A 27,708-nucleotide genomic window follows, 5' to 3' on the forward strand; every position below is an offset into this window, starting at 1 on the left:
AACTGTGGGGGTTTCGCTGTGGGGATGTGGATAATACATTTCCCACAGAAGTACAATCTGGGCCACTATAGAAACCAAATCTTTGTATGAAAATATAGACTTCTATGATCACAAATATTACATTAAGTCAAAGACATTTGTTCTTTTTTTAAGTTAATGTGTGCGGCCACAGTACTCGACAAGGATTATCGAACAGAAAGGCCGTTTGCAATCATACAAAAAGAAAAAAAGAAAACCATTGTTGCAAAAACAAAAGTGTTGTTGGAGAGTTAAGTGATCAGCAATCTGGATTTTCTCCAAATGTTGGAGAGTTTTCACTGAATTTAGCAAACTCCCCTTTGTGAGAGAAGTAGATCAGAGAGTATAGTATGAGGATACACATGAATCAGTCAAGAAAGAGGGATGTTCAGGGTTGACAAGGGCTTATAATTAAATAGGAAATAGTCACAAAATAGTGCCAAGACAGAATATCAGCCCAAATCAAATGTATTTTACAGTCAGAGTTTAAAAATCAAGTCCTCTGGTTATTTACGGTAAGTTCCTGAAGCTGGAGCAGAAACATGCTTCACTCTCGTTCAGTTCACACCTCCGTACTGCAAGATTCAACAATGCTGATTTTCTAGTTGATTAAATAGATCTCGGGACAAAACCACGTTCATGTTGCAAACTGGAACCACATCTTTGGTTACAAATAAAGCATCACTCTCCCCAACAAGAAGCCACGGCGCCTATTAGAAAGTATTCACCTCTTTTTAGATCTTTTCATGTTTGATTTATTTACAACTTTAAATCACAGTGGATGTATTTTGGATCTTTTATTTTTATACACTGATCAAAAGAAAAAGCTTCACAGCTGCAAAGATATATATATATACACTTCTTTACAAGTTGAATGAAGGTCAACTGAGTGTAATCAAGTGACAAGTTAAGGAGACCTCAAGCTTTTTAGTCCATTTCCTGGCAGAAACGGCACCATGAAAACAAACAAATACTTCAAAAAAGGTTTTCTGACAGGTACTAATCTGGGGAAGGATATAAGAACATTTCCAAGGCACTGTATATCCCTAATCCGATTATATGAATTCTAGACGTATGGGACATCTCTTAAAATCATCCTCAAAAAAGAGTGTTTAAAGCCACAGTTTCACAAGAATGCCTTAAAGAAACCCAAAACAAAAAAAGAAAATAAATAATGTCCAGGAGTGGCCAAGTCCTCAGTCCAGAATGAGTGGTGGGACATGTTAGCTCAGAGTCCTCATTAAAGGGTGATGTGATAGACCCTTTACTGATATATACAAACCTGTCCTAGACTCACTGCATTTGTCCTTAAAGGGGTGAGTCTCTTTTTTTTAATCAATTTAAATTGATTTGTAGATGCTTGTTTATCCTTGAAAATTAGTTTCTTCTATTGATCAGCAACAAAAAAGAAATCATAATTACATCCACAGTGAATTGATTTTTTTTTTAAAACATGGAAGTTTGCGTTGGGTGAATACTTTTTGTAGACATTTTACTGTGTTGCCCGTTACACATGTTCATAGCTGAGCTGCGACAGATGAGGTTAGAGAAGCTGGCGGGAAATTATGGCATAAAAAAAAAATTGTTTTGTAGAGCTTTCATGATGATCTCAAAAAACATGATTCTACCCCAAGCCAAGTGGACAAATAGGCAAAAGCACAAAAAAATAAGAAAACATCGGCTGGCTATATGGGATATATATATATATATTAAAAACAAAATAATAATATAAATCCCTGTAAAAAGCAATACATGTTCACATTAGATGTTGTAACACACTTTAACAAAATAATTCATAAGTACATTTTACAAGACAGCAGTGAGATATTTGGACAGTATATGAATATTAAGCAGGTAATAGTCTCTTAACGTGTGATAAAGAGCTTCACCCAGGTGGAGTGGAGCCTCAGAGCAGTTTGTTTGATTGAGGTGACAAAGTGACATAATGCGTGCTGGGCTGAGTCGTAATGTGATGGGTTTTTTTTGTTATTTCCAGACATTATTGGGAGTGTTTCGCTTTAACTGGTCTTCATGCTTCAAGGTTTGCCTCAACGCGGTCCAAGACATCCCGGTGGCGTCGTCGACGCCGCGACTCAACTGTGAAGCGTCTTCACTCCCCGGATTTAGGCAGTAACACTGATAGTATAGTGCAAACTGGACAGAGCTGCTTTTTCCTCGTGTCGACTTGAACAGGTGCAAACGCTCAGCAGGAAAACATTTAAGACGAGAAATAAAGGACAAAAACATAAATATCAAAAAACTTTTATCAGTATAAAAAGTAATAAGGTAATTCATGTAATCAATAGTCTGGCAAAAAAAGGCCTCAGAAAAGTTCTTGAGTTGTCTGTTAAGTGCCTGCGAGTACGTCCTCATACGAGCGACTCCATGCTCTCGGCGGGGTCCGACTCGTCGGCCATCACCACCACCCCGTTAGTGTCCATGTGCAGGGGGCTCAGGCCACACTCTCTGTTCCCGATCAGGCTGAGCATGGCTTTGTAAAGGTACTGGTACTGCTCCTGTGCACACAGACACAAACACACCATAGGTTGACAACATCACATCATAGAAACTGAGAAATGACAGATGTGAAAGATGCTACTTGCAGTGATGAACCAAACTGCATCTCTCTGGAGCTTTTGAGCCTCTTTTAGCTCAGTGTTTTGATTAACACCCTACATAACCTCGTGGTTTGGTGTGAGCAACGTCTTAATTGTTTAAATGCTTAAAGCATTATTACAGACATTCGTTGCAGTGCCTTTTAGCTCTGATTTGGGTCTCCTCCATCTCCCGAGGGAAATATCCAGCTCTTGAGCTGCTAAAAGCTCCACTACGTCTGCTGGTATTTACATTTGAGGTTTCATTGTTCCCGGTTGTTACATATTGACCACAAATCCCTTGTGTTTCTATTTGACATAAAAGTGAACTTACTATATCAGTGAAGACTCCCGGCCTCATGAGATTGATCATCTTTGCCACCTGATAGATGTCGACGACCCCCTCGTTCTCCAGCTGCTGGGACAGTGTGGTCAGGGCGCAGAGCATGCCTGCTGACACGGCTCCATACCTGAGTGGAAACGTTCAAAATCAGTTCTGTGGGACGACTCTGTGTCTAAAAGACCGGCTTCCTGTCTCCTCATTGCAGACGGAAGTTATTAACATAATGTTAAGCTTTGACAATCCGGGGAGTGCTGAGAAAATTCACAGGAGTGGCTTGTTGCTAAATTGAGAATAGCTGGTCCACCTTAAAAAAAACTGGCCTGGAGTAAACACCTTAGCATTTGCATTTAGCATTCAGCAGTTTACAAACTGACAATTAGAAACAGTGTAAAGTACATACCTTCACACTAACATGCCAGGAGGGCATGAGATAAGAAAAATAGACAGAAATAAATACAGAATGTAATAGTAATTATAATAAAAAAATGTCGTAACTGCCACTATAACCATGGCAGCACAGAGGCCGGATCATAGAAAATAGGAGTAGAATGGACATTCCCATTCAAATAGCTGGAATATCAAGAGTGGCAGACATTTTTACGTGTACAGTTGCCATTGTGACTATTTTTTTTATTTAACAATATATCAAAGGACAAAATTTGTGAGACAAGCGAATACTTGTTAGCAATTAGCATCTCATCACATTAGCATCTATTGTAAATATTAGTAATTATTATACATGTTCACACATCATCCCATCACCTGAAAGAGAGCTGGTGAAGTGGTATTGGATGACATGTTGTCATAGCTTCTTGGTATATATAACGGTTACCGTAGTTGCATCAAAGCCAGAGAGCACTATTCATTTGAATGCAAAATACAATTTCACCACTAGATGGGAGTAATTCCTACACACTGTCCCTTTAACAAGGGCAAATCAATGGTAATCAAACATACCAGGATTATTTAATCACTTCTTAACCCTTTCAATACAGATCCAGATGCTATAGTAAGTTTGTCCAGGAATAGTAAAGACAAACAGCATGATTCATATCTAGTGGATTAGAAATGCTGGACTAGTCTACACCTAGATCTCAGGTACAAGTGGACTTCAAATACACATAAACGTACTCATCGTGCACAATAGTGGGTCCGTCCCGAGTCATGGCCTCCTCCTTGATGACACTGATGAGCTCAAAGGTGCTGCTGAGAGGAGCGTCTGGGTTGGGCCATTTAGGGCACTGAAAATGTCTCACCTCCAGAACGTAGTCGTCCTGTCGCACACAAGAGTCAGAGAATATAAGCACAATAATCAAAACATGGTGAAAACGAGTGTGTGAGTTTGGTGCATGTGACGAAGCAGAGCTTCGGGTACCTGCGTGGCCTCCAGGATGAAATCGTGGATGATGATCTGCTCCTCGTTGGAGAGGCACAGTCTGTCCTTACTGATGAGTGTGACAGTGAAGGCAATGCAGTTCATGGCCTCCTCCCGACTTGGCCAATAAACAAATTCATCCTCAGCCTGCAGAGAAGCAAAGACAAGGTCAGACAAGATCGAGGCCCAAAGGGTAAATAAAATAAAACATAAAGACCACAAGTCCAGTATGATGTTTCCAGGGTTACTTACCAGGCCCTGGTTGTCAGGCAACATGACAATAATCTGAGCATTATGGTCCCAAATCATCCTCCAGAAGTCTGTGGTGGTGTGGGGCAAAGGATGCTGGGTAACGATGAACTCATTACTCCTGAAGTAACCCTGAGGTGACAGAGGAGAACTGTTAGCCTTTCTAAAGCTCAGAGAACTCAAACTGACACAATACGGATTATTTAAAAAACAAATGTGATCAGACCTATCAATAAAGTTCTTCCAAAAAACAACAGAACAATGAGCAAGGATAAAAAAAACAGCCTATCAACCGTACCATCACGTAGGATGCATTAATGTAATCTGTTCCTTTCATTCCAGGCAGAGTGGTAAGTCCGACCCTCGCCCGCTCCGCTGCGGAGAGATAGAGAATAAAACACTTTAAATCACAAACACAGGCCTCTGTAATCATGTGCTGGCTGATAATGCACACATTCATTACCAGGCTTGCTGTTGCTATAACAACAAGCATAGCCTTTTCCCTGTCAGGGTGCAGGGAACACATAGAGAGATTCATTTATAGGATTATGGAGATTGTAATATTGGATAAGGAATAGTCTTCAATAATGTACAGTCTGAAAAACGGGATTAATAGTACATGAGGAAATGCTGATGCTTACTTTCTTTCATTTTTAAAACAAAGCAAAAGTAACAGAACAGATTCCCTTTTAAATGTACAAATGTAATATTGTATCCTCAAAATGTAGACATATTGTTGCTTTATGAATTAATTCAAGACAGCAACATCTACATACTTTCTATGAAAACCCACTATAACCACCCCTATTGACACCCATGAATGCAGACCGCCGTGGTTTTGCATATTCAACATGACCTCGGTTCTCTAAACCCTCCGCTCCACCGTCGCTGCGCTGCGGTAAAAGAGAAGATACTCACAGGGAACCACTGAGGAGTTGCGGTTCTTCTCCTTGTTGCAGTCTTTGTGGGCACTGAAGCACTCCACAAAACGTGCGTTGCACTGAGTCAACAGCTGGGGAGACAGAAAGCCAAGACCAGAAGTTCACAAACTCCAAAAGAAGTGCTGAGAGTCGCTGTTCATTAATAATCATGAGATACAATGTTGTTTAACACCCAAGATTAACATGAAAATCTCTCACATGAATTTTGAGCATGTGAAGATCGGGTGGAGGTGACGTGTGTAAGCAATTAGTCTCCCTGATGTTGACGGAGCAGGAGCTCGATGAAACATTTATCAAGTTTCGCATAAGCCAGCAGGGGTGACAGACATGACTTTATTACAGCCAACATCCGAGAGGCTTTCAATCAATTCCTGTCTAGACCTGGAAAGCCACCGAGTGCCTTCCTGACAAGCTTCTGATTCAAAGACAGACTTGATTACAGCTGGCGGCGCCACTGCAGGCGGTGACAGCTCGTCTAAATGTACCAGTCGGACGGCCAGAAGGTTTACTCACCCTGAACTGCTTCTCCAGCAGCGTGCGGCCTGTTGAATTTGGCGTGAGGATGCTGTTGACATAACTGTGCAGCTGCCAGGCTGGAACCTCGGTGTCTCTACTCATGATGGTCTCCATCAGAGCATCGTGGATAAAAACGTACTGCTCCTGAGGGAAGACGGTTTTGAGAACAAAAGTTTATTATGAAAGAGATAATCATAAGAATAAATACAGACAAAATGAAGAAAAAAAATAACCCAGTGAAAAAAATCCAATACATCTTTAAAACTGAAATTGCTATCATGAAATGTATTCATTTTTATATAATTACAGCAGTTTTTCACGGCAGTTAGGTACACGGAAGCCTGAGGCAAGTGGGAAAAAAATATATATTTTGATGCTCAAATCTAATCTAAATTGTTTTCTCTCCTGTGGCTATGACTTAAATACAAAATAAAAAAACAACTTGAAAGAAAAAATATATTTTTATAATATTATTATATATATAAGGGTTTGTTGGTGTGATACTCATTTCGGCCACAAGAGGCAGAAATGGATCACTAACCCTAAATAAGACTGAAAGCATTCTTATTGTCTTCATGGTGAGTTTTAATTTCTACATGCCTTCTAAAGAGATGGTTGATGTATTGGGTGTTAGCAGATTATCAGAATTAAATCTCCAGTGGAAGAAAACATGAATGCTTTAAGTAGTTATACACTTCAGCCTCTTGTGGCCAAAATAAGCATTATAACAACAATGTGTGATAATAAAATGGTAATTGGGAAAAGTGTTGTAAAATGAAAACTAATTAAAAACTGCACTGGAAGTTTTACTCAAGTAAAGGTACATCAAGTGTTAGCACCAAATAATACATAAAGTACTAAATGTAAGTACTCATTTCAGAATCATATACATTATATAACTGAATAAAAACTCTGGATGCATGAATGTGTAAGCTACTAAAATTAATGAGGCTAATTTACCGTCACATAGTTTATTATATAATAATATATCATCATTTATTAGTTAATTATATTTCATATTATTCATTTGAATCTGCAAATTAACAAGTAATTGAAGCCCTCACTTTTACATGGTTTATTGGATTAGAATAAATCAATTGTTTGGAAGTTGGAAGGCTATTTAAACTTTCAAACTAAATTTAGCGGTGAAAACTTAAACAGAGCCAGAAAAACATGACATCACAGTTACAGACAGGTATCATAGATGACCTCACAATCCTTCATCTGAACCTTTAGCATCAAACTGAACAGCTTTCATTACTCCTCATCCATCTTCAATCACAAATGCACGTTTCATTGTAAAAGAAGGACAACACGAGGGAGGTTTTGGGGGTTTCTTACCTCAGTTTGAACTAGGTAGTTGCGTTGTGTGCGGATATGTTTGAGAAAATCCAGGACGCTGACTGTGCTTTTGTCCTTGATCTGTTGTAGCATGCTGTCGATGACGATGTACGTTCCTGTGCGCCCAACACCAGCACTGAGGAGCAGAACACATAGCAACACGGGGGTAATGGCAGGCCCATAGAGGGAGCTGTTAACCAAGTCAACAAACAGGAGACTCTGGCACTCATGGGTAACATTAATTGAGCAAAAGGAGCTCAGTGACGCGGTAAGTCCCCTACCTGCAGTGCACCAGGACGGGGCCCATGTCTGCAGCGCGAGCCGCTGATGAGCGGTTGATGAAGGTGAGGACGGGGAGGGTGTACTCTGGTACGCCCATGTCAGGCCACTGAGTGTAGTGATACTGGACAATGATGCGCTCATTTAGCTTCCCTTTGGGGTTCCCCTTCTGACCCTAGAACATCAGAGCAGTGTGAGCATGGTGAGGAGAACACAACTTACCAAGGGGACGTGGAATCAAAAGGTGCAGGAACATTCAAACTCATTCTCAAACAGAGATGATATGTGTCTAAATAATTCAAATATATATATATATATATAACATGTAACTGTTGTGTAGTTGATTGAAGAACTATAAAAACGAATTAACTAAGTTAATTTATGTCCAAATAAGGTTTGATAGCATAACCAATAATGTTAAATAATAATGTTAAATAAGAAGACTTTTTAAAAATAATACAATTCTAATTATAAATTGTGTTACACCACTCTTTCAAAGTTTCAACATGTACTTCTTAATGTATTTATGTATAAATAAAACAAGGTCATGCCTGCTAAGAATTAGAAAATACATTTAATTTATCGCTTGGCCCTTGATTTTCTAGGAAGATGATGCTATAGCTTGTGTGACTTAGCTGATTGCCTTTGACTGGATATTATTGCTGATTGTTTCCAAGCAACTGATTTACAAATGAGTCAAATCTTAACTTGTGAAGACATTCCTTAAATTTGAACCCAATTTAGTGAATCACTACTTTGAATCTAACTTAAGGAGGACTTTAGATAGAAACTTAGTAAGAGATGAATGAATAGCTACATTAGTTACCTTTTTAACTTTAGTGTTCCTTATATGGAAACGCCGCTGAGTGTAGCAGGCGTGCACTTTGGTGCTTTTTGGCATCACCACAATGTTTCCATACTGCTCGCTGTTCTCTGTTGGCCAGTACTGGTCACATTTCCTCTGAAGGAGACAAAAGACAACAAATGATATACAACGTCTGTATTACAGTAAGGGATACGTTTTGTATTTTTACAAATGAAATGAAAGTGAACGTACTCTCCCTTTCTCCACCAGGTTGGTGATCATGATGATGATTCCTGTGTTTTGCTCCCACACCATCCTCCAAAAGTCCTCGAACGTTGACTTGAGAGGACCCTGAGCAGCTATATAAGCTCTGGGCCGGTTGTAGCCCTGAAACAGGAGAGTGGTGGAATGTATTTACTGGTAAGATGCAATCAATATTGTAAAAATTACCCACAACCACTGATATAGCTGATGGGACTGGTTTACTGACACAGGTAGGTCATGAAATCCACTCCTTCAGCCGACAGAAACTGTAAATATTTATGCATAAATCAATATTCTTAAAATAGATGGCCAATTTTTTAGTGTTCCGTCTGTCGCCGTTGTGATTTTGATACCTTAATCAATAGCATAAATACAGATGTCGACACAAGACAGGTGAATTTCACAAGCGTTCTAATACAAAGGAGAAACCAAGCCAGAACCTGCATGAAGAAAAGGAAACACTCACGTCCACGTAGTTGGCATTCATGTAATCTGAATGTTTGGCATCTTTCCCCGCAAGGGCTCGTAATTTCACCCTGCTGTGGTCGTCTGGGGAGATTATGGATATATTTGTGTGGATTGAAAAACATGTTATAAATGCCTAATTGGATCGCGCAGCAGTAAACATCATAATCAGATTTTACAGCTGACTCACAGGCCACAATGTTGATGTATCTGTTTTTGTGCTTGTTGTCGGGATGATTTGAGTGTTCTGCAGTGATTTTCAGGTCCGCCGTGCAGCGCTGGACCTCCTGCAGAGAGGAAATAGACAGAGATGGATTTTTTATTAAACACGGAGAAAAGATGTAATGGAATTACCCTCAATAACTGTTACGGCTCCTTTAGAGAAACCGGATGTTTTTTATTTCTTAACAAGTACAGTTTCTCAGATTTATTCCTTATTTTATTGCTTTTTTTTTGCTTTTTTCAAACTTGCCCCTTGCGTAAGGAGCTCAGGATAAACTGTAAAGCGGAGCCTCTGGCAGGGATTCAGCATCTCGGTCAAGGAGAAGAGCAGATGCTTTCTGCCACTGGAGCTTGATCTCAGGCCTCCAGTAAGACAGCCGTCATCTCCTCTCATTCACTACACCACGCTGCCCCCACCCACCCCTCAAAATCCAACAATCATTTCCCAATACATCTTTAATGCGACGCGTTTGAAAATCATGCACACGGACTTCACACCAAATGACCCCAATTAGCAGGAATCCTCTGGGGGCGAAGCTTTTGCCTCTTTCCTTAACCTGGTTACACAGAGAATGTGTTTCCATCCAGTCAACCAGCAGACAGACTCTCTCTAATTAACCTCCGTCTCTCTTGATCCGGCTCTCCGTCTTCCTCACAACCATCTGCTCATAAATAGCAAACCCTGCACAAGAACACATAGTCTGCCCTCTTGCAGACAATGTGAGCACAGTGGAGGGGGAGATGAATGATTCAGTACTTACTGAAACCCGGAAAAAAGGAAAATTTAAGTACTTTTGCTGGGTTTTTTTTTCTGCAATTTTATGATGCTTCCACACCTAACCTGTTTGGTTCAATTCAAACATACGTCATGCCCATTTAAATTGGTTCATTAAAAGGTCCAGTATGTAGGCTTTAGGGGATCTATTGGCAAAAATAGCAAATGCTATTATATAATGCTATGTTTTTGCTACAATAATGTGTTTTCATCAATGTATAATCACCCAAAACTAAGAATTATTTTGTTTTTGTTAGCTTAGTATGAGCCCTGAACGGACTCAACAGCTCTCTACAAGGTCTTTCACCTTTTTACGCTACCTGAAAGCCACTGTAGCTCTCCGATACACTTGGGAGTCTTCACTCGGTTGCAATCTGCAACCTCGTGGCTAGATGCCACAAAAATCATACACTCTTGACATTTAAGGTTGGTGTTAAAAGGCGCATTTGAAACTTGGTGCGGACCAAACAAACAGACCAAGATCACCTGCAAAGGAGGGTCTCGGTTTGGCTCCAGGCAGACGTCGTTTGTGGTGTGAAAGCAAAACAGGAGAACCAACGGATTTCATTTATAGATGGATCGTTAAAGATAATTGAAATGATAAACTACCATTACATTCATCTGCTGATTGTGGACCATCAAAAAAGCAATCCAGCCAATAATCAATTGAGCGAAATGCATGGCACGTACAAACCAACAACACTATTTATAACACTCATTGCCAATTATTTCTTTATGATCTCTTTGAGACACCAGTTAACACCAATATGTAAGGTGCAGTAAAATGCTGTGTGACTTGCTAAACTGCTGATGATGAAGAACGACAGCTGCCAAAACTGTCCAATCAACGAGTTACCCATCGGTCCATATACTCCTCTTCACCAGTTTGTAATGAGTCACTTTGAAGAAGTTGTTTTCCCCATCTGAACGTTGAACCACCATTAGTTATAAAGCAACTGTTAACAATGCAAAAACAAGAAATAGTCATTGAATTGGCATGAAAATGTACCTCAAACTCCTCAGAAAAACCTTGAAGGTTGTTCTTGTAGAGCTCCATTATGTGTTTAATAAACTGCTTAACGGGGATGGCCTCCATGTCGTCTGCAGGTCAAACACAGTTGAAAAACAGTTAGCAAAGTGCCCGTTAGAGTGTGGCTCATAGTGCATTATCAGGGTGTGTTTCTAGCAACCATGTTTTCTGTGAATGAGTAAGCTTGTTGGCATTTCTTTGAACAAAACCAATTTCATTTATATATATTTTTTAAATCCTAATGCAACCAGGAGGCCAATTTGAAAATGCAAAGTAAAATATAAAAGATCTGAAAAGTCAATTCTGTGCCGTTTAAACACACTGACCTCGATCACAAATAAATATATTTGGGTAAAATTTATACAAGGGAGCATCTGTCTGATTTGAGTCAAATCAGCCCCAAATCACACATGGGGGACCTTTGATAAGGCTGGTCAGCATCACACTGGGACAATAGTGCAGGGGACCCAGCTGTCACTGCTGCTGATACGGGCAAATGTCTTAACCAATACACTCTCACAGCTGGGGCTTACTTGCCTCAGTGGTTACAGCGTAAAGGTGAAATTCAGGATTGTTAATCTGCTCATTTATCTAAATGTCCTCCTCTGTATGTCAAGAGTCACTTAGAGAGAGTCTAATCAGTTCATTTGAATGGTTCTGGGTGAATTAGGCCTTCGGAGCTGGACATTGAAATGAAGTGAAGGCTAATTAGGCCCAATTTTTTCTTGAAGGGATATTAAATTGTCCAGAGGTATTTTCAGATGCATGCTTGCGTGTCCCACAGCACCATGTGCAATAGAAATGCTTTTAACAGCATTCTCGTTCTGTCATTTTCTACTTTAAACATGAAAATGTCCGCAAAATATCCATGAAGGGATACAATTTCTGACACCATAAAGCCACCGTTGTATGAAATTCATTTTCTTGCGCATTTCCGTCATTGCATCATTTTCTTGCATTTCCTTTTCAATTGCGGACTTCAATCAAGCACATGGTCAGTCAAGCAGAATATATGTGTTGTAAGAAAATTGCCATAGTTTCAAAGAGAGCAAATAAAAGAGAGCAGACAGAGAGAGAGAGAACAGGGAAGAAGAAACAAAAGGGATAAAGAATGAAAAAAGGCGAGCAATAAAAGCCTAATGACTGCCGAGCCAATACGGGCATCAGCTGTTCTCTTTAACTGTGATATCACAGCCTTGAAATGTCCCTGAGCTGTGAAAGTAACGTCTGATATCGACGAGCTGCCACTACACTCCTGCCTGAGACATTGAAGGCAACAAAAAGCCAGTTACACAATTCCTACAAAAGGTGCTCTCGGAGTCATTTCACATGTAAAGTCATTGAGAAAACCATTTGAAAACATTTAGTGGCTCATGTATCAGCAGAAATATATCACTTGAATCCTTGGATTCAATTTCAAGGTTACATTTTTTGTCTATTTACCCCCAAAGTCAGGTCAAACTTACTTTAGCTAACTACCTCAAATGTCTCAAATGTTAGCTTTACATTTAGCTATCTATTTTAAGTATATATTCATTGCTTTCACAAAACGTGTTATTCATCTATCACTTTTAACTATGTATGTTAGCCAATCAACTTATCAATTTGGTATTTTACTAAATTCTTCAGTTTCTTTGCTTGCTTGCTAACTTGGTTGGGAGTTGCTGATCTAGAAAACCGCAAATAAAACTTAGCATACTTTGACATCAAATTGTGGGTATTTTGAACATCACATTTATATGAATATGATGAAGGATATATGGCTTACCTGGTATAGGAATGATTGGTATATTCTCATTGGCCACCACCCGGGGAGAGCTGCTCTCCTCCACATAGAAGTGAGCCGTCTGGAAAAACCTCCTGCAGAGACACAGAGAGAAGAACCTTGGGATGCCAGAGTCAAGTCTATTCGGGACTCGTTATCACGTTCTTCTCAGATCCGGTCCGTCAACATCATCGGCGACATGTTGAATACTGTAGAACGGCATGGGGAATGGCAGAGAATTGCTAATGAAAACTCCCGGAGTAAGTGGGACACTGATGAACGCAAACAGAGCGGCTTCTGGAAACAGTCTGACTACTGGGACCAGGTAAACAATTCACAGCAACGCACACGCAGCGCCGGATTTAGCTCTTTACCTCAAAGTGAAGACAATACATCCAAAAACAGATTCTCTCTTCGGGACGACGCACGCAACTTTCAAGATATGCCACTCCACTGGAAGACGACAAAATCTACGTAAAAGGGACGTTTTCTGAGGAATGTGTAATTGAGCAGCAGCTGCAGCTCAATGAGAAGCCGATTAAACATTTGACATTCATTGATTATAAATGAGTCCATCCTATTGTTTGGAAATCCAAAATGTTTGTGCCCCCACTTGGACAGTTCGTTCCACATTTTACACAGAAAAACTAATAAAGCTTTGTAAAAACGATGAATCGTACCATGTCTTTTAGGCTAACACATTTTACATTGAAGATATGCTCAGAGCACAAGAAAAATAAACAATTTCTACATGAGAGATGATATCGTAATATATATAATAAATAAATAAATATGTAATAAAAAGGAAAACACTTTTTCACACACACACACAGCATTTCGCAGTTTTAATCCTACCTGTATTTGATGCAGAGGAGGGAGCAGATGCTTGTCATTTTTTTTAGAGTGATAATGCAAAGCAGAGAAAGCAAAAAGGCTGAACTGTATTTAAAAGATATAGAAAGAGAGAGGGAGAGAAAGACTGAAAGGGGAGGGTGAAAAACCAAAAAAGCGAGGAGAGCCCCCCCCTGGTTGCGTCACACCCTCCCTATCCAATGGCTCCCTGCGGGTGCAGATGTGACTAACTAACCGTCGACACCTCGCTGGTTCTCTCCCATGATCTCAGAAGAATGGTTGGCTTTTGGAGAATGCAAATGGGATGAAATAGGCTTTCTGAATGGATGTGAGTGGAGAGAGGCATTCAATCCAACACCCACGTCAGCAGCACTGAGGCCAGGATTTTTTTTTTTTTTCCAGTTGAACATCTGTGGGTTTTGAACAAACACTTCGAGCCTCACAGGCTTCCAGATGTGTACTGTAAGCCCACCAATTAATGATAGTGGATATAACCTCAGATTAACTGAGAAAACGCTTAAGATAAGACAAGGGCATTAATCTTCAAAATATGGTTAATTGATCACATTTTTATTAAACATTTGAAATGAAATTGTGATATTTGGTTGGTAATGACCCAAACATCTGTGAGCAGAGAAGCATACCGGCTTGGATAGCGGCACTGCCACCAAGAAACACTACACAGAGCATGAAGAGTAAAGAGAATGGGTTGATTTCATCTTTCATCACGGCCTTTTCCCCAGGGGAAGCAGCCATTGTCTGCGAACTGTCAGAGTTGTCACAGTAACAGCTGTGGTGGCCGTTTCTAATCTCAAAGCTGCCCCTGCTCTTCTACTCAAATACCACAACGCCCAAGAATCTATCCACTGACTGGATCCGCTACTATTTTCCTCGCTTTCAACTTTATTTTTCTGAACACCTCTATGGAGCTGATAACCATGCTGTTATTTATACCACACTCTTATATTATCCGACACCACAAAATGCCACAGTAGGGTGTCCCATAAATATATCCTGCAGTGATCTCACACTTGGGGAAAAAAAAAGGTCACAGTAAAAATAATTTATAAAATGCGTCGAACACATTTCAAGTGTTAACAAAAATAAATCTCAAGCTGTAAATAAAGAAATGTCTTCCAACTATAAACAGACCCTTTGCAGACAGTAAATATGCAACGGACCAGCTGAGGAAACGGTCCATTTGTAACTCATTAACCATCCCACATGTGCCAATGGCCTGGTCTGAGTAATTACTGGGGCACCAATAGCATGGCTGGAAATGAGCCCAGCAGATGAAGACGCAGCTGGGACCCCTGCTGGCTCTGCAGAGCCTTCAGGTCTCCTGCCTCTCACCCAGGTTGGTGATGGGTTTGATGTACGACAGGGAAGCAGTCTTGCTACCAGACTGTTTGGTTATGTCTGTTTTATGCATGTCTGCATGTGTGCGCAATAATCTCAAACCAGGCGGGCCCGAATGTGCAGCAGACTGGCTGTAGAATCCAGCCATGCATGCAAGCGTGTCACTTAACTCAAAATGTGAGATTTATGGGAGGTGGACAGCGTGGTAGAGGGGCAGCCAGTCTTTAAGAGCACAGAGGAAGGCATCAGTATTTAGATGAGACATTTCTGTATGTGTGAGCACTTCACACAATGACATTTTACTATTCTACCAAACCTTTTTAGAGCCAGTGAACTCACCTCCAGTAGACCATCACGATCAGCAGCATGATGAGGCAGAGCAGAGTGAGAGCAGACACCACCACCAAGGGGACGATCCACACCATCCGGCCCATCCCCGGGTTAGGTGTTCGGGTCACGTTGGACAAGATGGTCCTGTCTAGAATGTTACACATGCACATGAATACATGCTTACACATATTCTACTGGATAACACCATCTCATATGGCAACTTGTGGAGGACATTAATGAAATGATGGCATGTTTAAAAATTATTTTGATGGTTTTTGTTGGCATTTAATGTGTAAAATTCATTATATATCTAATATCAACCTTAGTAAAGAATTAACAAGAATAATAAACCTATAGGTCTATCGTGGTAAAAACCCGTTAACCTTACAATGAGACACCTTCAACAACAGGAAGAGAAATAACTTAAGACTGATAAAACTGTTAGGATCCTCCATTTCTTTCTTTACCACTAAGAGCTCTGTTCCATTGTATTATTGTACTATAGGGAGCTTTGCTCCGTTATATTATAACTATTGATTATGTGACCCCTGCCTAGCACTGGTAGTCCACTTGACCATAGATTACCATCCGCATGAACACCTGGATGATTCATGCATCCGTTTTTAAGTCCAAACACTGTGACTACCATCGCTGCCATGCACCAGCACACTGTTTATTAAAGTCTAAAGACACTGTGATTTAATTGCTGTGCACCAATACTAATGAACTGCATTCTAAATGGTTTCATCAATCATCTGCATTATTAAATGGTTGCACATTTCCTGTAGACAAATTAAAAAGCCAGGATGTGCGAGAGCACACAGAAGCCACATTCTGAGAGGAAGGTCAAGAGATAACACTGGTTTACTCAGAGTTGAGTCAGACGAGGAACTTAAAACAAAGAGCAGATGCGCAGGGACAGGCAGACGGGTCAATCTTTTTTTCTACAGGGTGTTGATTCCAGAAAACAAGGTGTCCTGTTGCCATGGAGCTGGGACCTGCTCGTGCACCAATGAAGGGAGGGCTAAAGGCTAAACCACAGTTCCTCCCCACCTTTTTGAAAACAAATGAATACAACACTTGGCTGCAAGAAATGGTGCATCTTTTTCTGGGCGATTGGTTGCAGTTAACATCCTAGTTGCTTATCAGCTTTGATGCGCCTGATTTTTCAAACAGAAAAAGTCCCTGAGCTCTTGATTTTACTTAATGATACAATTCTGAATAAACAGTTAACAGTCCGTCTTCTCTTTAGTCTATCTTAACAAATCTCAAACAAACCAACACGCTTAACAAAACAGATGACAATAAAAGAGCCATCTACACGTTTGATCAACCAGCTTTGGTTTGGGCCAAAAGAGTAGCCCGATTACAGACTAAATCCAACATTATTTAAGTAAAAACATCGGGGAAAAATGCTCTCCCCCGAGGCAAACGCTTTCAAAATAGACTTAAAGGGATTCCCTGAGGCAGAAGCCCGATGGCAGATGGCTTATTTCTGCCTTCAGGCCTCTGTTGTAGTGACACAAAAGCCTCGAGCTTTATCTTTGACTGATACGATAACGTGTTTTTCTAATGCCTTAAATCAATGTATTTGTTATGCTACATTGGGCTCCATAACTGTTGGTAGTGATTACAGTATTCTGCTTTGGAGAGAAGCCTTGCTGTGTATGATAATTGCCGACAAGAGAAACACGCTTGCCGCAAATTCAGAAGGGATGTGTTTGTTAGGGAAGGGACAACGAGCAGTAAGGTGTCATAACTGTGTGGGAGAGAGAGGTCTGCTCACCAGTGTGGACAGAGAAAGGCCAGAGACTCTTGCCATCACTACCGGTCTTTGGAGACAACGTGGAGCTCTGGGGGATCTGCATCTCGGCGGTGTCATTACGAGGCTCCTGAGTGGAGAACGCATTCACATCTGTGGAATTGCTCTCTGCGTTCACCAACTGATCGTCACTGGTGCTCGAGGGTACGGTGGTGCTCGTGGCTGTAGGCTTCCAGTCTCCTTTCTCTTTGGCTGTGGACGCGGGGGTGGGGATTAAAGGCTCTTTGGCCACAGTGCTGTTGGCTTGCTTTTCCTCATTATTAGGTGCGGTCTTGTTCTTACTCTTCTTCTCATCATCTCCATCCTCCTGTTCCCCTTCTCTCTCCCCTTCCTCCTCCTCCTCGTCCTCCTCCTCGCCAACAGTCGTCGCCTGCTTCTCCTCAGACGGGGTGTCCATCTCAGGGCCCTGGGCCGCTGTCTGCTCAGTGCTGGGCTTTGCAGGCGGAGCAGTTGGATGGGTGGGGTTCTGTGTGGCGTGGGGCGTCTGTGTGGGCCAAACGGAGCTGGGCAAAGAAGAGATGACCCCTCCGCCCACGCCCAAGCCTGCCAGCAAGGTGCTCGTCACCACCGATGCCACCGTAGCCTGGCTGCCGCTAGACGAGGGGCCCATCCCCGTTGCCATGGAGACGATGGAGAAATGGATGCCGGACGACGTCCAAGTGGAGGAACCAGAGCTGATGGGAGCCATGTCGGCCGAGGACGCGGGAGAAATCGTGGGCTGATGGAGACGGAGAAGAAGAGGTTATCCAACCCAATCAAATTCATGTTACTTACATACAAAAAAATGGATTTGTCATCTTCTGCTCAACTCACCATCCCAGTCTTCACAATACGAGACCCTTCGAATATTCTTGTTGTATTAGCTGAAAAAGAACAGTGAAAGCCAGCAGTTAAAATTCCATTTCATGTGCCTGACCTGCAAAAAATCAATTGCAGTTCATGAAAACATTATGACTCGCTGGTTGGAGGATTTTGACAAGGTACCTCTGAAGAGCAGCGTTTGACTGAAATCACTGCGCAGGTCACGTTGACATACTGCCTGCACTCTGAACAGGTACAGGACATCAGGGGACACATTAGTGATGACGGCTTTCTGCAAAAGAAAAGGTGGGTAAAAATACATTTTAAACTCTGGATGCTGTTCATTCATAACGCCCAAAACAAAACCCAAAGAAATACTCCACTCAGCCCCGGTTCCATCAGCAGTGCACGACCCACAAGTTCCATGCAATTTAAAACCTAATTTCTTGCCAAATTTAATTATGTTATGCACTTTACAGATGGCTTTACTTATATTAAAATAGCCGTCAGGAACAGATGGGTGTTTGCCTCTGGTGCTGGAGAGCTAGTGTTTCTGGAAAATAATTCAGATAAAAAGCTGTCCAGAGATAGAAAGTGAAAATTGAAATGGAAATGAAATGGGCAAAATAAAAAGGACTGACAGCGGAGAGAGAAGTGGAGGAGAATACTGTCAGTGAAGTGACTGATCGACTGTATTAATAGAGTTAACCACATAGAGCACCTCATGGACACATTAATCATTCATTCCGTCAGCCACCTGCAATAAATGTGGAACATCATAAACTTACAAAGCTCTTAGGAGAGCAAAACGATCGTGGAAACAACAACACATACTTCTCATCAATCTATTCTGAAAAAGTCAGTCTGATAATCGTTTAAGATAGCAAGAAGACAAAACAATTAACCAAATACAGGTTGATATTTGACGCCTGCGTTTCTTAAGCAAGTTATACTAAAGCATTGGGGATCTTGGCAGAGACTGTTTGAGCCTCATGTCAAGATCACAGAATATAGAAAATGAGTAGTCGGGCTGTGGAGATATGACGGCTCAGCCAGAGGACCTCAGGGAGCAGTTTGGCTGATGGGGAGTTAAAAGGTCAGTAAACGTAGCTGGAGGAGGATGCTGAGAGCGGCAGGGTGAAATTGTGGTGAGATGGTTTCTATCTTTGTAGTGTTGTAGCAGGTCAGTATGAACAAGCTGCAGGTAGGACATGGACTGCTGGGGGGGGGGGCACAGGAGTTAAATCAATGAAATAACTGGCTGCAGATAGCATTCGTTTTTAATTTGTGAGGGAGTTCCTGACTGCAGGAAGTCTGATTGCATATTCATTTCAACCTGCTGGTCCGTGGTTTCTTAACTTTGGTAACTAGTTTGTTAGTTATAAATTGCCTCTAGGCAGGTTTTTAGGGTTTTGAGAAATGTGTTCCTACATGAAGCTGCTCACAACAAAGACTGTGGACCAGTTTGAATGACCAAGAGACATTGCCTCTGAGTTCCAGATGTTGCCCTTTGAGTATCATATAGTCCCATTATATTCAAGAGAAGGCAGACATGTCTATATTATACCTCGAAAACCAGGCAACTCACACCAAAACGATTGATATAGCATATTTATTGTATATGTATTTGGGGCAGAACTGTCCCTTTACGAGATGGTGGCTGGTAATATAAACTGCATGGAATAATAGTTTGTGTCTGATGGTTTTCCCCCAAAATACTTCAACCTTGGCACAAAAAAACTTCACTGAAAGGCCCATCATTACTGTATGAGTAAGTTGTATTTTGGACCACAACTTGTATCTGTGTGTGTGTGTGTGTGTGTGTGTGTGTGTGTGTGTGTGTGTGTGTGTGTAAACAGCTTTTTAAGTGTCAAACTGCATATGCATCATATTGCACAGTGAAGATTAAACATCCAAGTGAAACACATTTCTTGGGTGGATGGGTTTATTAGCTAATGCGTAGGCTAGATTCTAAGCATTAGAAGGATGGGAGGATGCAATATGGGCAACGGTTTTACATCATGCCCTTCAGATCTGTGCAGTTGCTCCAATCAACCAGTAGAAGTCACTAGAGCAGCAACACTGGACGATCCCACACCGGCTTCCCTCCCATGACGATTATTTACTGCATGCTGGAAGTGGTGCTGTCACAAGGGAACTGATCCCTGGTCTGTGAACCAGTGGGTGAATGTTTTGCCCCTGCACTGTTTATATCTAAAGACGCAGCCATGCAGACTGTCAAGACAGCTGGGGGTCAGTGAGCTTTAAAGGAGATGCACAGCTGGGCGTTGGATTCCCTCAAATGGAAGGATATGTGACCAGAGAGAAAAATATGTAGTGTGGAAAAAGAACAGCCCTGTAGGTGTAACCCCCTGCAGGGACGGGGGTATATATTCCTGTGGAGACAGTTAATGTTCTGTTACAGGAATAAATGAAGTAGTAACTCAATGTTTAAGGCACAAGAGCAAAATTGTGTGATCCCTGGTGTCAGAAACTTCACTGAGATCTAAAAGGACTACACTTGCAAAGTCGCCTGCCTTGGCTGCAAAAAGACAGTCTGTGTTCAAAGAGCTTCCTCCGATGTTTGAAACCAGACGGGATTTTTTCAAAACGCTTTAAATACTTAAAATAGTCAATAGAATACAAAAACATATTTTAGTACTACATACTTTTTTCAGCCAATACTAACTGCTTCTCACTGCCAATGCCGATAACTGATGATTTCACTTTTTTTTTTTATTTAACAGAAAAAGAAAACTTTCAGAACCTTCTTAATATTCACACCTGATGGTAAAGGAAGGCTAAGTGATTTAGTGAGCCAAAAAATCTGTGAAAAACATCCAGACCGCTGACAACACATTTGGCTCTCGTCGGCACGCTGGGCTCGTTCTTCTCCTTTGTGTTTTCTGACAGATTGCAGATCAACTTTAAAAAGGTGCATAGGGCCGCCCACTGTGATACTGTATCTGTCTAGATGCCACATTTATTAGTACATTAAAGAAATGTTACTTTGTATCATCAGACAAATCGTTTATCTGCTTTGATTTCATTTTCAGAAGAATACATACCAAGATACATTTCCCATTATCTGCCATATGATGGCCCGATACACACGTCCCTGCATATACATGCATCCCTTCATTATTTGGGTTGTATTGCTTGCCTATATAAAGCAAGCTCTATAAATAGATAGAAAATGTTCAAACTGAGACAAGGCCACGGGCGCATTTGTCAACACATTACACATATATCAGCCTGACTTGTCAGCGTGACGGCAGTCCTACGTGTCTATTCTTAGACAGGTGAGTGACAGGGGATTGTCTGGGCGCTCATATCAAGCAACCGCCACATGCAGAGTTCATCACAACCTGTCACCTTCTATACACACTGTCACTGATCCAGACACCCTTTGATCCTGCCAGATACATCAGAGGCTCTGCAAACCAATCAGAGCCGTTTAAACCACATCCATGAAGAAATTTTGGGAAAAAAAAAAAAAAAAATTGCTCTGGTGAGGATCAGCTGGTAAGCTGATGATACAAATAGTAACACAAACCATGCTCTGGTCTCCCGTCTTGGTGAAGGTCTTTTCATCAGCGACATCACGTTTCACCCAGCTGTAGGAGACCATGTAGCTGGTGATGGGTGGATGGTAGACGGTCAGAGGGCGCTCCCAGCTCACCATCAATGCCGTCTGGTTCAGCGGCTTGATCTTCATGCTCACTGGGGCACTGCTGCACACTGAAAGAGCAGGAAGTAGAGGGAAATACAAAGTAAATAATATGGTCACTTTTTCACCATTTGAATGCAGCGAGGGGAAAATGAAAGGCTGAGTATTTGTGTGTGCTCATTTGGTGGGCAGAAGGCAGGTCGCCTGTTAACAAGCCTATCGTTATTGTCTGCTGCCGACTTGATTCAAAAGCTAGTTCTACTATGAGGACCTCAAGGTGCATAACATAATACCATCTCACTCGCAAGAAAACACAGGATTGACTGGGGTCAGGCTTAGGGTCAGATTCTGTCAGTGCAGATCGTCACTCTGGACACTGAAAGAGAATTCAGGTAGAATACCAAACAGCTGGGTGTAGTGCTAAACATGTGGCACAGACAATACCACAGTTTCCTGCCCATACATAATTTGCAAGTTCCTGTCTGTGCAGCATTAAACAGGATGCACGAGGAGGATGAAAGGAAAAAAACGTGTAAGTCAGCCTCAAGGTGGCAGTGTAGGCTGCAGCACTGACATCTACACAGGGAGCGTCAGTATGAGTAAGGGACAATCTGGACATGCTTCTCAGCACATGGGGGCAACAGCAATCAGGAACCAGTGTCAGTTTATTACGTGCACGCGAGGTTTCAGTCAAATTTAAATTGTCACCAAGTTTTCTCCATTTGCAAAGTGAAGCTACCGTGCGAATTATGCACCAGGATATGTGGAAGGGAGACAGGCTGGGAGGAAATCAGTCAGAGGGACACAAAAAAAATTACACAATAGCAAAATAATCTTGGGGTGTTGATGAGGTGTGACAGGTGTGAAATGCATTATAACCCGTCAGATGTTCGTTGTCAACTTCAGTAGCTCAAAAACAGCCGTTTAATAACAGCTGAAGACACGATGATGGTTTTTACTGCCTGCATCATTACCGTCACGTCAGCCATCATCCCTTTCACCATCAACACTGGTGCACTCGTAACAACAGAATCAACAGCAGGTGTAGATCTACACTCTTATCATATTTGGCACCTTGAAATAAACCACACTTTTGCAATTCTTATATGTATTTTTGTCAAATGGGGCAATGTTGGATATTTATTGTGGATCACGATAAAAAAATAAATAAAATATATATTTAAAAAAAAAAACGCATTTAAGCTTATCATAGTGAATTTCACATAAGGTCACATAAATGAAGACGCTGTCTAGCTCACTATCAAGAGAGGAGAAAAATAAAGCCTGATTTAATAATCCAGGAATTATCATATAAGAAAGAATAGGCTCAACACATTTTTGTTATATTTAAATGTGTTTAAAAATTATCCTAATGACATATGATTGCCTAAAAACAATACAAAACAGTTTGTTTCTTAAACATGGTACTAGAGCACACTGGACTTACTTTAACTTACATTTAGTTGAGCATATTTGGTTGATTATCGGGATAATATTGGCATATATAATATAAATGTGTTTATGACGACTGTTGCAACTTTTCCAACACGTAGTTTACCGGTGAGGAATCATCAGGTTCTGTGCATTAATCATAAACTTCATTGATCGAAGGTTAGTTGTTAAATGTTATGAAAACCTTTGAATATAATGGCAGATTGGCAGCGGTTGTTATCTAAATATGTTCAAAATGTGTATGGAAATGTATTTTTATCACTTCATCTCAAGTTCGACCGAAAAACTGAGAAGGTATGGATCAAATGAAATGTTCCAAGTGTTTCATGGCTGGCACAGTTACTTTTCGTGCTAGAGAAAAATCCTATTAATAATCTGTGAATAGATATATTGTAACATCCCAACATCAGCCTCATAGCGGTTTCACCTCGGTCTGCAAAAACCACTCAGAGCAGAACACGAATCTTTCTCCTGGCAAATTCTACCATGAAGGAGATGAATGCACGGAGAGACTGTGTACAGACATCGGAATGACAGGGAAAACAACAATCACCTTGAAAACACAAAGAAAGCTATTCATAAAACCAATAATAGGAACTTCAAGGTATGCATGTCATCGAAGGGCTAAATACCAGCAGCGCAACTACAGTACATTATAATGTGGGACTGTTGCTACAGCCATAGTCTTAACACTGAATTAGGACATGACAACATAAGACTATGTCAATAATGTTGTTAGCCAGCAGAGAGAAAACAAACTCATTTACTAATTCTTCATGTAACTATGGTTAAACATGGGATGATGTTCAAATTAAATGGTAAATGTCCTCATTTATATAGCGCTTTTGTCCAAAGCGCTTTACAGGAATGACTGACATTCACCCATTCACTCACACATCTACACACCGACGGCAGAGTCAACCACACAGGGCGACGGCCAGCTCGTCAGGAGCAATTAGGGTGAGGTGGCTTGCTCAGGGACACCAGGCACTCAGCTAGGAGGAGCCGGGGATCGAACCGGCAATCTTACCAGCCAACCCGCTCTACCTCCTGAGCTAAACCCCCCTAATTTCACAATTATCCTGGCCAAAAATAATAGTGAGTCACAATATTAACCTAATTATTATCAAAATATGCTTAAAACTCTTAAAATGGCACTTAAACATACTGGAATCACTTTCCATTTTTTTTTTAAAGAAACAAATAAATAATGTCCCCACAGATTAGACACATCTTTCTTTTAGTTAACATTTCATTAAAAAAAATCAAATAATCTTCATAAATCATCAATAAATAATGAATAAATAAAAATATGTGTGTTCACTCATCTATGATATTGAACTAGACAGCTTTTCCAAGTCACTCGTGATCATATTCTCTATTAGGAGTGTTTGTTTTTTATCTGAATCGGTTATAAAATCTAATATCCTCACATCCCTCACCAAGCGAGGTTTCTTTCATTCCAGTTTCTGCAATGTGCATTTCTCTGTTTTATAAAAGTTGTACATTCAATGGTTTTGTATTCTAAGTCAGACAAAACAAGAAAGTTCGAGGCATGTTTTCAATATTGATGACATATTAATAATAATTAACCTATGAACCAAACCACCAACATAAATAGTGTTATGCCTAATCTGGTCTCCTTGTTCTTACACATGCAGATATACAGTATTAGAGTAAATACAAAGAATAAAACAAATACCGCCCGACACACCTCGGCATTATTACTCGACAAATCATGGATCCGCCCCACACAAACTAATTTGCAACCCGCATGTTGCATCAAAAACTATCTGGAATGGCCAAACAACTTCCATGGTTGTAAAAGCCACAGTAACGGGACATTTAGTCAAGGTATAGAACTGGCTCTCACAACATCTACAAGCAAAGTCATCATTTACCGCACACAGATAAATATCCCCCCACACAACCTTGACAGATGTCACCCCCGAAGATAAGACCGACGCCGTTTACTTCCAGCGCCGTCCGTTAAGGGATTGTTTTAGCACAGAGGAACAGAAATGCGAAAAGAGACACAAAAGAAGAAACGAGCAAGAGGGAAGGGAAAGCTGGGAAAAATTGAGAGACACTGGTCCACATTCATTCTCTCTGCTGACATAATGCTACAAAAGCAATTTCACAACTTAATTTGTATGGGTCTATTTTAGCTGTGCCACATATTAATGATGATTGCTGATCAGCCTTGTGAGAGTGCTCCAACTTCATCACAAGCATCCCCAATCAATTCTCCCCACCAGACAGCAACAACACCACTTTAAGGCGCAGCAGCCTTTCTCATTAGTCTCCATAGTTCCTGTACTGTTCTGTTAAGGCGTGCACTGCAAGATGCACACATAACAGAGAGATGAAGAGAAAAACCAAGCCCTGCATGAGGTCTGTGTTTTGTATTAAGATTGTATTTAATATTAGAACAAGAATAGAACGCTGCAACATTGATCTCAAGTTTGAATTATTACTTATTAATGTGGTTATTTAAAATCACAGCAGAATTTGATCTGTTTTTTTCCCATTATATTAACTTAACTAGCGTTTTGATCGAGGTCTATGGATGGGTCTACATGCTGACCAAATAGATGAGCTTTCTGAATTTGGTCCCAAAACGTCAAAAGAACTCAATAATAATTTTCACGGAATCACTTAGTTTTTGACCAGAAATAATACATTGCTGTGAAACCAAGGAATCTTTGTGAAGAAGAAAATAGTTTGGAAGATAATATGTGGTCAAAACTTCCATTTACACCTCATGGGCATCATAGATGATGTTCTAATGTAATGTGGAAGCTCTAGTATATCCAGCTAACTTTCTGATTACCAACAGACTGTAGAAACCTTTGGAGGCCATGAATTACCTTATCATAATTACAACACAAGGACAAACTGGCTCTAAACCACAATACAAGAACAAGGCTGTCTCTTTAATTCCATGTCTCATACTGGTAATAATAGGGATAATTAAATGCTGAGGATACCGACTGTCTCTCTGCATGATGTCATGTATTTAACCATCAAGTGTATATTTAAGACCACTTTACAGGCAGATATGGCTCGTGTCAAAGCCTTGGCTAAGATTATGAGACGCTTGAATGGGATGAGACATTTGCAGCTCTCTGACGTAGCCTAAACACAGTGTGCATTATGTAGTTCCCACCTACCCGCCCACACACTCTGACTACTCAGAGCTAATTAGGGAGCAATTCAGTCAAATTGGGTTAAAGCAGCAGCGATGTAGTGCAAACAACGGGGAGCCCGGGAAACAATTTAGGAATCAGAGCTTACCTCTCGAAGCCTCAGTGCTATGAGGGCTTCCCAGGACTTCAGTTAAATCTTTCTGCCATGCATCCTTTACAGCTGACTTAAAGACTTTCCTATTGTCCAGGTCCTGCAGGGGCCGGAAGTTGTTCCTCAGGTACTCGACAGACTTGACATGGTCCTGTTGCTCTGTTGTAAAGATGGAGTAAAAGGCCTCCAGCTAGATAGAAAGAAACAGAGAATAACTGCTGGAGCAAAGTGATTTTGTTACTGTGTGTGTGTGTGTGTGTGTGTGTGTGCGTGTGAGTTGAATATAATATATCATGCAGGACTGCATTTGTAGCCGCTTGCCAGCAGCTGACTGTTCACAACTGGAGCAGCGGTTTTCGCTAGAAACATTCGCACCACAGGCACCAGCAGGCACAGACCTCAATCATCATCCTGGCTACCTGCCGGGCTGTAACTTCTCAATGGGGCAAATTTGTGACCATTGATTGCCATGAATGATCTCCTGCCGCGTGCTGTAATGACTACACATTACAGATACCGTGGAATCAATGTGTCCTATGCGTGCTCCGAGAAATAAATTACAGGTTCATAACAGACCATCTGTGAGCGTCACAAACATTGTGGCGTTGGTCAATATTCCTGCAGCAGAAGTAATATCTGAACAAAAGATTTGTCCTACTGCAAGTTAATAGAAATTCCACTGAGCCCTGCAAATTTCTATGGCACAGAACGCTCTAGAGGATATGCAGCTGGGTAACCCAAGAATTGTATGTATAAAAGATGCTGCAACTGTGTATGGGATCAGCAAAAAGCAGGGGGCATGATTTGGCATACATTATCTCTCAAAACCACAAATGGGAAAAACGCCGCTCTAAAGCACACAGGTGAGTCCTGCAAAATACTACACTTTTGACTTTTAACATGTGTTAAACCATTACTGCAGTCATCTAAATTAATGATCATTTAAATTCATGCAACTTTCTGAATTTGAATAATGTTAATAGTGAGTCAGCGGTATTCATTTTAAGACCCTACAGTCGCTGTCTCTGACCAACAGCACGATAAAGGTTATCTCGCAATATCGTTGAGATGCCAGTAATTGGCTCCCACTTCCTGCTTACTCATCCACTATAAAGGCAGTTATGGTTTCATATGCAGAGG

General features: G+C 41.0%; 1 protein-coding gene across 2 annotated transcripts in view; it reads right to left on the minus strand.

Moving 5' to 3' along the window:
• Window positions 1-2,186: 2,186 nt before the first annotated feature.
• The window catches only part of ca16b (carbonic anhydrase XVI b), an 87,758-nt gene continuing 62,236 nt past the window's right edge, over window positions 2,187-27,708 (minus strand). Inside the window, exons 8-30 of one of the 2 annotated variants that reach the window (XM_084039810.1) lie at window positions 26,566-26,758; window positions 21,703-21,887; window positions 18,330-18,438; window positions 18,159-18,208; window positions 17,310-18,063; window positions 15,533-15,671; window positions 13,838-13,876; window positions 12,986-13,077; window positions 11,197-11,288; window positions 9,381-9,477; window positions 9,192-9,274; window positions 8,714-8,848; window positions 8,483-8,617; window positions 7,659-7,831; window positions 7,378-7,513; window positions 6,034-6,180; window positions 5,498-5,591; window positions 4,878-4,954; window positions 4,583-4,711; window positions 4,331-4,477; window positions 4,087-4,229; window positions 2,947-3,082; window positions 2,187-2,534 (exon numbers count right to left, since the gene is read on the minus strand). In XM_084039810.1, coding sequence (XP_083895936.1) covers window positions 2,388-2,534; window positions 2,947-3,082; window positions 4,087-4,229; window positions 4,331-4,477; window positions 4,583-4,711; window positions 4,878-4,954; window positions 5,498-5,591; window positions 6,034-6,180; window positions 7,378-7,513; window positions 7,659-7,831; window positions 8,483-8,617; window positions 8,714-8,848; window positions 9,192-9,274; window positions 9,381-9,477; window positions 11,197-11,288; window positions 12,986-13,077; window positions 13,838-13,876; window positions 15,533-15,671; window positions 17,310-18,063; window positions 18,159-18,208; window positions 18,330-18,438; window positions 21,703-21,887; window positions 26,566-26,758 — 3,432 coding nt within the window. In that variant the 3' untranslated portion in view covers window positions 2,187-2,387. The remainder of the gene's footprint in view (window positions 2,535-2,946; window positions 3,083-4,086; window positions 4,230-4,330; window positions 4,478-4,582; window positions 4,712-4,877; window positions 4,955-5,497; window positions 5,592-6,033; window positions 6,181-7,377; window positions 7,514-7,658; window positions 7,832-8,482; window positions 8,618-8,713; window positions 8,849-9,191; window positions 9,275-9,380; window positions 9,478-11,196; window positions 11,289-12,985; window positions 13,078-13,837; window positions 13,877-15,532; window positions 15,672-17,309; window positions 18,064-18,158; window positions 18,209-18,329; window positions 18,439-21,702; window positions 21,888-26,565; window positions 26,759-27,708) is intronic. The other variant, XM_084039811.1, reaches the window with a different exon arrangement.

The sequence above is a fragment of the Eutrigla gurnardus genome (assembly GCF_963514095.1).
Source record: "Eutrigla gurnardus genome assembly, chromosome: 2".
NCBI classification, from domain to species: domain Eukaryota; kingdom Metazoa; phylum Chordata; class Actinopteri; order Perciformes; family Triglidae; genus Eutrigla; species Eutrigla gurnardus.